The sequence below is a fragment of the Alosa pseudoharengus genome, unplaced genomic scaffold (assembly GCF_046254945.1).
Source record: "Alosa pseudoharengus isolate Yale_2024_CS ecotype anadromous, Long Island Sound unplaced genomic scaffold, YU_APseudo_1.1 YU_APseudo_1.1_scf_18, whole genome shotgun sequence".
NCBI classification, from domain to species: domain Eukaryota; kingdom Metazoa; phylum Chordata; class Actinopteri; order Clupeiformes; family Clupeidae; genus Alosa; species Alosa pseudoharengus.
The window spans coordinates 9,666,584-9,676,736 of record NW_027468650.1 but is presented as its reverse complement, the minus strand read 5'-3'; the positions used below and the strand labels follow the sequence as shown (position 1 = coordinate 9,676,736).

Genomic DNA, 10,153 nt, shown 5'->3' with positions numbered 1-10,153 from the left:
AGCCGGGCTGAGTGGGCCGCGAGGAGGGGCATCACATAAATAAGCAGCCCAGGCCACCCTGGTAATGGAGTTTTGATCTGTTTTACAGTCAGGAACATCTCCGTATCATACACACACACACACACACACACACACACACACACACACACACACACACACACAGGCAGGCTATTCAGTCCTCTTAACACAGATCTGTAAGCACAGCCCCCTTTTCTTCCACTGGACATGCCGAAATCTTCTCTGATGAGAAATGACCAGTCAGCAGGCTTACCCGCCCCCCCCCCCCCCCCCCAATTCTCTCCCAGCCCTCTCTGTACTAATGGCCGTGGCAATTAAGGTGAGGAAATTAATTTGAATTTGACTTTCAATTAACCCCCTCTCTCTCTCTCCATAAATACAGTCCAAAGTGGCAGAGTGAGTGGGGAACTGTATTGATATTTGTTTAGCGCTGTTATAAAGGGAACGGATATAGATTAGAGTTGCATCATCAGTGCAGTGTGGAGTGGTGGTGTCACATTTGAATAAGGTTGACGCACAGTAGCACACACATGCAAGGACACACAGTTATCACAGAATATGAATTCTTACGGCTCAATGAGGAAGTAATTGTCACAGAGGTAATGTATTAGTCAGGTTTGAGTGTGATGCTTTGTGGTCTCTGTGTGTGTGTGTGTGTGTGTGTGTGTGTGTGTCAGTGTCAGACACAATGCTGCTTTGTAAAACTGGAGTGATTAGTTTCTAGTGTTGAGGCCAGAAACCAAAATGGCTAATTGTTATTATTTGTCCTCGATGCAATGAAACGGCAGTAGTACTTAAGGAGACTTGTCACTTGACTTTTGCTTTACGGTCACTAGTTTATCGATGTCACAGTCTCTCAGGCTCATAGTGGTGACTCATTGTTTGTTAATGCGTATTGATTGCTTTTATGCCATAATTTTCAAAATTATGGGATTTCATTTTTTTTGCTCCTGATGGATGTCAGTATGCCATATTTCCATCCTCCAAAAAAACCAAACAGGAGACGACGCGACTCGTGGGCTGTGTAGTCGCACTCGCTCCTTTCTTCTTCTGTCCTTCTCTCCCACCCCCCTCAACTGCCCTCATGCTTTTGTAGAAGCATTAGGCCAAATCTACCAGTTTTACAGCTCTGCATTAAAACTGCCCAGATCAAACGTCCTGCCAACCTTCACCACACACGCACACACACACATACACACACCACACACACACACACACACCACATACACATACACAACCTCATTACGGACCTCCCCCACCCCAGTATATTTTACAGGTCTCCTTAACATCACACAAGTGCCCAGCATGCTTTCACTGAGCACCCCCCTCTTCCAATATCCCACTCTTTCCATTTATACCTGCCCATTGCGCTCTCTCTCTCTGTCTCTCTCTTTCTCCCTCTCATTCATTTCTCTCCTTCCAAACTTTCTAGAAAGTGAGGGGGGCATGTGACCAAGCGAGTGGGTGAGCGAGTGTTTCAGGGGCAGACGGAGAAAGAGTGAGAGAAGGTTACAACTCCTGATTGATAGTGATGCGTTTGGAGGCGCATTATATTTTTATTGATTCTTAATGTTGTAAATTAACAAATTAGCCTGGCAGCTAACAGAAGGCCCCGGAGCCGCTGTCGCAGTTTACCTCGCTCACCGCGCCCACATTTGCATTAATTGCGTTGCCACGGCACTCACTTATATTAAAAGGCCCAGGCCCATAATTAATCCTCCCTGCACCCTTTTTTACATTCCAAGTCATTTTGGCACAATTTCTAGCAATAAACAGGCATAAATAACACACACACAAGCGCCCGCGCACACACACACGTCCGGTGTGGAAATGCGTTCCCGCTTTTCCCTTGCGTCCCCTACGCTGCTGTTTCCCGGCAGCACAGGTTATTGATAGGTTTCAGGGGGGGGGAGCAATGAATATATGTTCTCAAAATGACTCGGGTGTGTGAAAAATGCTAAGTGGATTATTTTGCATAAAAAATGGCGCCTGTTGTTTTTCCCTCCCTCCCTCCCTCCTTCACTCTGTTTTGAAGTAGCACGATTAACCTGTGTTTAGAAAATACCGGGTGATTTACCGTGGGTGTGTGTGTGTGTGGTGTGTGTGTTTTAAGATGCATGCATTATGGAAAACTGCCTGAATTTATAATCCATTTAGCTGATGTGCCTGGGGAAGGGTGGGTCGTTTAGTGCAATCATTTATAAAAGGCCCCTGTATATTTTAATGTGATCCAATCTGCTCTTTTGAAGACTATTCCAGTACATTAGCTTTGGGCTTTATGACTCACCTGCTCCCAGTCACTGCTTGATGATGCCTCGGGTCAAGGTGAGGATTGACATTTATAAGGTTTGAGCCAGCAACTGGCATTATTTGGAGAGGTGTGTGGGGGTGGGGGGGGGGGGGGGCACTTTTGATGGATTGCCCTCCAAGTCTTAGTGTGTAAGCACAGGTCTGGTGTTAACGTCTGTCAAGAGTTTTTTGTGTGTGTGTTGGAGAGGGAGAGTGGTGACGGGCTGCTTGCTGCCTTTTACTGTAGACTAACAGCTTTTTTCCCCCTGCACACCACTGCCTAGATGGCTGCTGAAGTCTTTTGTCTGACATGTTGCATTGTTGTACTCCTGAAATATGTATTTAAGTGAATGACAGGATCAGTGGTCGAAAACTAGTGATTTGACAACTAGTGACTAACTACAGAAAAGGCATGCACAAACCCGATCAAAACCAATTCAGCACAATGCTAACACATGTATTTTGGTAATGACTTTTGGTGGTGATTTGCTGTAAAATTTCATTGGCTGGTTTGGTCCCTGACTACATAACGCATTGCCCAGGAGGCAGGTTGGAAAGTGAGATGTTTTTTATTCTTCACATGGCCATATACCATGAAGATGTATGTTATCAGAACTACTTGCTTATGAAAATGCTTTTAAAAAGTGGTTCATTGTCACAGCCTGTCTCTTTAAATAACATAAAATGTCCTCTTTTTTCTCTCTTGAAATATAGGCCCTGTATGAGAACATGCTGGTCGAGCTGCCGTTTGCCAGTTTCTTTCTGTCCAAGCTGCTGGGCACGAGTGCGGACGTGGACATTCATCACCTGGCCTCACTGGACCCAGAGATGTACCGGAACCTTCTGTTCCTCAAGAGCTACGAGGAAGATGTGGAGGACCTGGGCCTGAACTTCACCATCGTCAACAATGACCTCGGAGAGGCTCAGGTGGGAATGGACAGAGACACTGATGAAGAACAAAATTTTTTTTTTCTTTTTCACCCCTTTACAAAAACCCTTTACATAATTCCTCTGACTTCTGATTTTCTGATTGATTTCAGAGGGTTCTTTTCCCTCTCTCTCTCTCTCTCTCTCTCTCTCTCTTTTTTTTTTGTCAACATTGTTTGTCGGCCTCCTCTACCTCTTTGTTCACCTCTCTCTGTTCGCTCTTTTCTGTTGCTGTTAATGATTGATCCTGGCGCTGTGTGTCTGCATTCTGAGCAGCAGGAGATAAAGCACGTCCCCCCTCTGTCCCTCGCCCCCGCTGGCTGCTGGGTGCAGTGTGGCGGCCAGAAAGAACACCTCTGTTGACCATCACACACACTCAGCAGCTGGGAGAACACACAGGAGCACCAATTATCAAGAAGCTGCCACTGATAAACCAGTAGACACCACCTCTCAACTCTCTCTCACACACACACACACACAGTCATTCTATCACACACACATACAGTCACTCTACAACCCCCCACCACACACACACACACACACACCCCATCCCCCCATATACACACACTCCACACATTCACACACAAATATCTTGACAGACGTCCATTACTTCTTTCTCCACCCAAGTCATACCTGCATGCCTTATTCGCTGAGAGAAGTGTGATCGGTAGGTTTGGGGGGTATTCATCAGAGGGGTCTTTGCCCCCTCCGTGGCACCCTGAGCTGGGTTAGCCAACTGCCCGCAGGCCCCTGTTTGCACAGGGCCTTGCAGCCTATTGGCTTTTCTGTAAATAGGCCACAAAATGGCCTCCCCCCAGTCGATAGCATTTGTGAAAGGGCAGCGCAGAGGCGATATGGGAAGCCATTTATGGGAGATTAGGCACATTCAGAAGCCCTGCCCCGCCAGTGCCCTCTGAAAGACAGACGTAGCCATGATAAATTTTCCACAAAGCCATCAGAATCACCCGCAGTCGCCGAGGAGCACGCCTTGTGCTCTGCTATTCTGCTGAAGGACGGGTCAGCGCTGTGTTTGACTCCGAACGCGCTTGCAAGATCGTAGTCTTCAAGATATTTTCCGACAAAATGTCTCTCTCTCTCTCTTGTGTTTTCAAGTGTGCAGTGATTAATGCTGCAAACCTTTTCCAGCAATTTTCTGACTGGAATCTGTTCATATAATCAGGGTTAAAAAGTCATGATGGCTGCAGGCCATTCCATTATAACAGACCCCTCCTATATTTACACACACACACACACACACACACACACATACACGTATGCCATAAGTATTGAGATGGAGATTGAATGGGAGCTTTGAGCTTGCTTTCTGCAGGTTTGCTGAGGTGTCTGACCCCTCCAGATCTGCCACACTAAAGCTAATTGGATGTGGCTCCCCTGGTCATTGTGTGCCAAACACTGAAAGGCCCAGCTGTCTCTGGTAAAGAGTTGACCGCAAGGCCGCGATGCACCCACCTCACTCCCCCAACCCCCAAAAAGACCAATTGTAAAGTAACGCTGCCACAGTCCATATGCTTGTGCGCAAAAGTGTGCATTCGAATGCTTTTAGCCCGTATAACATCATTTGAGTGCATTTTGCCGGACTTGCTTTTGTTTTTGTTGTAGACGTATTGTGTCATCTAGGTTGCAGGATGAAGCATCTTCTTGTGTGGAATTAAAGGATACAAATGGTTGGCAATCAAGGAATTTCTGAAACTGAATTTAGGATGACACGCCTGCAAGTCTTCAATAGGAAATAAAGTGCCCATTTTCATCCATAATGTTGTCAAGCCAATGGGCATTGTGTGGAAACATGGGTGTATTTCCCTAAAATGGCTTTTGCTCAACCCTACCCTTGACTGATGGGCTCTCACGAAGTGGACGTTTGTATGCTTGTTGTTTCCAGGTGGTTGAGCTGAAGCCGGGCGGCAAGGACATCCCAGTGACCACGGCAAACCGGATAGCCTACATCCATTTAGTGGCTGATTACCGCCTGAACAAACAGATTCGACCGCACTGCCTGGCCTTCCGGCAGGGCCTGGCCAATGTGGTCAACCTGGAGTGGCTTCGCATGTTTGACCAGCAGGAAATACAGGTGTGTGTCTGTTTGGGGGGTGCTGTCATTCACAAACTTACACAGTCAAACACACACACACACACACACACACACACACATCCAAAACCTTATCTAAGTAGACGCACAGACCAGCTTGGATTGGTACCCAGAGAAAGCATCAAACACAGAAAGTAACTGACAAACAGCTGTACAGCATCACCACTATATAAAGAGTTTGACAGACATAGACAAACACCGTAAAGAAATCACAGTATTGTTCACTTCTGCATAATGACTTGTCTCTCTTTGCCCTCTTAGGTGCTGATTTCTGGTGCACGTGTACCCATTTGCCTTGATGACCTAAAGAAATTCACTAACTATTCAGGTACACCCTTTTGATTCTAATATTACCTGTGTTACAGCCAGTTAACCTACCATAAAGCTGCAGGCCTGATTGGCTAGTTTAGGTGATTTGACTTACTAAAGGAGCCTCTCATCTTCAGGTGGCTACTCGGCGACCCACCCGGTGATCAAGATCTTCTGGGAGGTGGTGGAGAGTTTCACAGACGATGAGAAGAGGAAACTGCTCAAGTTTGTCACCAGCTGTTCACGCCCACCACTGCTTGGCTTCAAGGTCAGAGTTCACCCCGAGTTCATCCAGAGTTCTGCGGTTTGCACGTTATTTTTCCTCCTGAGGCCTCCTCCATTGTTGCGTCTCCTGTTATCCCGTTATCGATGTTGATTTTTGCGTACTGTGGGGGCCAGCAATTCCACCACTGTGTGTGTGTGTGTGTGCGCGCTGTGGTGGTTGCGGTGTTAGGGAGGGCTGGCCCTTAATGGGCATGTAATGAAAGCAGCTCTCCAGATAAAGTCTCCGAGCGATCATTTCCCCATCATGCAGCGATAAGGTGCAGCAGGATTAGCGCTTATCTTCCCCAGCTACCGGTGCTCCTCGGGGCCACAACCTGCCGCGTTATTACATGATTTGAGGCTTTGCCCGTCTCTGACTCAAGTTTCAGCGGCCAGTCGGCAAACACCGAGTCACCATGTCGAGGCCAGTGTGAACTCAAATTGACACCTGTGGGGAAAGAGACGTGCCATGTTGCATACTTCTCAAAAATGTCCTCCCCCTCCAACCCCCATTGGCTAAATTGGTAAATACTAACCTGTCTGAGAAGACACCTTACAAGTTTGACTTTTTTGAAAAGCTTAGTACTGTATATAAACTAGTTGTGTTTTTTTCCTGAAGCTTGTCCCAAAACACTGTAGAGTGAATGTCACATAGAGAATGTCCAGTCGAACCAGAGGTTTCAATTTCAACTAGCTTTGCGATTTTTATGGGTAGAGTTGAAAATGTTGGTTAATATTGTCTATGGGACATTGTAGATTATGAACTTTAGCTTTGATTTTGTTCTTATCTGGCACTGACGGGGCTCCTAACAGACAGAGCATAGAGGTGGCTTTTATTGGGATTCCATTACTGTGCTATCAACTGTCAATTTCTGTGATAGAGCACTCTCTCCTTCTTAATCTCTTGATTGAATAGGACACTAAAACCATGAGGAAGATGACAGAAAAAAAAATCTCCAATGAAATCCATTAGCCGTTTAATGCCTTACTTAGACTAACCAGGCTCTATAATTGTCGTTTGATTGGTTTTATTAGGGCTGTTTATGGCCGTCATTAGGTTAAAAACACCAAAGAGCTCTTCTCCTCTTGGGGCGAAATGTTTCCGAGAGACTCTTAAAAAGATACAGGTACGTGCCGCTCCCCTAAGTCAGCAAGTGTACCTGTTTTTAATGAATTTGACTTTGGGAGGGACAGACGCTGAGAGATGGAAGGAGACAGGGAAAGAAGAGGAGTGAGAGCGAGCGCAACGATGGGACGGAAGAGATGCCCTCTCACCCCTTCCGTCTCTGCAGCCAGCTCAGCCTTAATTAGGTGCCGTTAAACGTCCCAGAATTCATTAGGGGAGAAATAGCCCTGTCAAGAGAAGCCATTTAAAAAAGATGATGGAAACCTTTTTCTCAAAATTATCGCCTGCACCGTGACACTTCCCCAATAACCAACGATAGTTTAATACGGTAATTGTCAGAAAAATGGCCTTGTTAAAGCGAAGCGGCCTCCCCTCAACCATTGGCCCACTCCGGAGGCGCTAAACGGGGTTCGTTTTGGGGACTGCCCATCCCGCCAGCACAGCCGTCTCACAAGGGCTGCGGGGATTTGTCTGTCCAGCAAAGGGTGTAGGGCAGTGCAGCTAACGGGGTCAGTCCATCTGCAATCACAGGAGAGGTGAGGGGGTCGCAGGCTCTCAAGCAGGAAGAGATTAGGTGAACGCGCGACCAAATGAACACAGATTGGGGTGCAATTAAGGAGGACGGCCCCAGTCAAACCAGCTCTTGTCACCGCTCGCCGTCAGGCGTCAACAGCCTCACCAATCATGTACAGGCTGTAGATGTAGACACGTTGATTCAGAACAACTATCAGGTCCATTCAATAAATCAAATGTGCTAGCTTCATCCAGTAGTCATCTTGTTTCCTGTAGTAATTCTATATGTAAAAAAACATGCACACATGCTACAGCGTTTGTACCATATACGGCTCCGAGTGCCCACGGGGACCCAGGTTCCAGTCCGACCTGCGGTCATGTCCCGATCCCACCCCATCTCTCTCCTGCGGTCATTTCCCGATCCCACCCCATCTCTCTCCTGCGGTCATGTCCCGATCCCACCCCATCTCTCTCCTGCGGTCATGTCCCGATCCCACCCCATCTCTCTCTCCCACTCACTTCCTGTCTGTCTTCACTGTCCTGTCCAAATAAAGGCCAAAAGCCCAGAAAATAAACGTTAAAAAAAAGAAACTGTCAGTGAGTCCTATGTTTATGTTTTTGTCTGTAGGAGCTGTACCCGGCCTTTTGTATTCACAATGGCGGAGCTGACCTGGAGAGGCTACCCACCGCCAGCACCTGCATGAACCTTCTGAAGCTCCCAGAGTTCTGTGACCAACACCTGATGAGGAACAAGCTGCTCTATGCCATCGAGTCCTCCGCAGGCTTCGAGCTCAGCTGAGGAAAGGCCTTGGGTGGGTTGCCACAGCAACTCTACAGACCTGGACAGGAAGTGAAGTTGGTGTTGGTTTCAGTGGTGGTGATTGTTGTGAAAGTGGAGTTTGGTGACCACCACGACAATCACAAGAGGAGAAACGTGATCAAGACAGGCTGTGCTTGTCTGTTGAAAGGCTGCAGTGATTGGCTGAGGACATAAAACAAAATCACCAATCACAGCACAGATATCTTTGGGTGTTTTTTGGAATTCCTGACTGTTGAAGCACTCTAAAAGGCTCTAGGCGGACATTGCGTAACAGGGGAAAGGACATTTAGACATTTTATTTTAAGATGATGTAACATGTATTTTAAAGAAAACCTACAATATGTATTGAAAAAAAAAATGGAATGGCTACTATAGATATTAGTTGCTTTTGTGCAAAACCTACATCCTACAGTCAAGATTACACTTTTGGGAGTTTGCACGCTAAAAATAAAATGTAAGAAATGTACCTATCCAATGGCAAATTCACCAAAGATTTAGCTGATCTACCACAATCAGATGCTTTTCAGCCTTGTTAACAGAAATCCTCAACTTTGTGATGGTAAAAGAAGAACTCAAGCTTTAGTTACACTAACACAAGCAGACAGATACGCTATAGTAGACATGCTAACACATCGGCCTCAATGATATTTGTGACGGCAGTAACATCTCTCAAAGACCACTGAAGGAAAAGCCTTGACCAATTTTGTCGTGTTAGCGTTGGTCTCCGCTGAATGACAAAGATAACACAGGGGGCTAAACATGTTAGCGATGCTAACAGAAGAGGCTGGTCAAGATTTACCGCTCACTCAACCAAGCAGTTGGAGCACATTTCAAACATTAAATGGTCGGAGGTCATGGAGCAGTAGGTCTTTGGGGACGGTTTCAGATGCTGATGCTGCAGAGAGCAGGCACCGTGCTGCCCAGCCACGCGCCCTTTCCTACCAGGGGCTACTCAAGGCTTCTCTTTGATTAAGCCTGCATGACTGAAGCATTAACCAATAATAGCAGATATTTTGTGTGATTTCCATATTGGTAATTAATATGACCAGTATTACTTGGCATCATGACGTTTTCTGTCTTTTAAGGCATTCTTTACCATGTCAAGTAAGGTTGATGACTTTGGATCTTGCCCAACATATATAAGCACGTTTTGTGGTGACAGTGTGGCCAATGGTATTTGCCCATATGTACATGTCAACACATTTTCTGCGTGCTACTACTTTGCACAGTGTGTTTGTATAGATTGTATTTTCCCTCGGCCATGATCCCGTTGTGTTTGGGATAAAGGCTGAATCCTGAAGTCAGCTGCTTACTCTTAAAAGTGAACACAGTCCCATGTGCCCTCAATAACAGTTTGTCTTGAAGTAACAGTCCCTTCCGTACAGAGTGTGGAGATCTGTGTACCCATGCCATGGGAGGAAGAGTGTAAATGGATATGGATTAAAAAGTTGTTTTTAGTTCTTTTTTTGCAATTATGGATCAAGTGGTCTTTTGTGCTTTTGTGTGACAAGGGTGTCGAGTTTGCAACGTTAAATTTGTTGTGAGCGAAATATTCACTGGGAGTGTAATGGCCTCTGACATATAATTAAAAAAAACATCCAGTTAAGAAGCACTAAGCTGGGCTAGTTCCCACCAGCCCTCCCCTTCATCAGACACATTACCACTCAGACGCAAATTAAGATTGTGTGCTTTCATCATAAATCTGATGCCACCCGGAGCACAGGAAGGAAGAGGAAGAGGAGAACTGGAAGAAATGTTTCTTCTGTCATCTCTGGCCCAT

At 46.2% G+C, this 10,153-nt stretch overlaps 1 protein-coding gene across 1 annotated transcript in view; it reads left to right on the top strand.

Moving 5' to 3' along the window:
- ube3c (ubiquitin protein ligase E3C) overlaps window positions 1–9,845 on the top strand; it is a 40,699-nt gene extending 30,854 nt beyond the window's left edge. Inside the window, exons 20-24 of the mRNA XM_076290231.1 lie at window positions 3,022–3,234; window positions 5,135–5,323; window positions 5,603–5,669; window positions 5,788–5,918; window positions 8,182–9,845. Of these exons, the coding sequence (XP_076146346.1) occupies window positions 3,022–3,234; window positions 5,135–5,323; window positions 5,603–5,669; window positions 5,788–5,918; window positions 8,182–8,352 (771 nt within the window). The 3' untranslated portion in view covers window positions 8,353–9,845. The remainder of the gene's footprint in view (window positions 1–3,021; window positions 3,235–5,134; window positions 5,324–5,602; window positions 5,670–5,787; window positions 5,919–8,181) is intronic.
- Window positions 9,846–10,153: the final 308 nt, after the last annotated feature.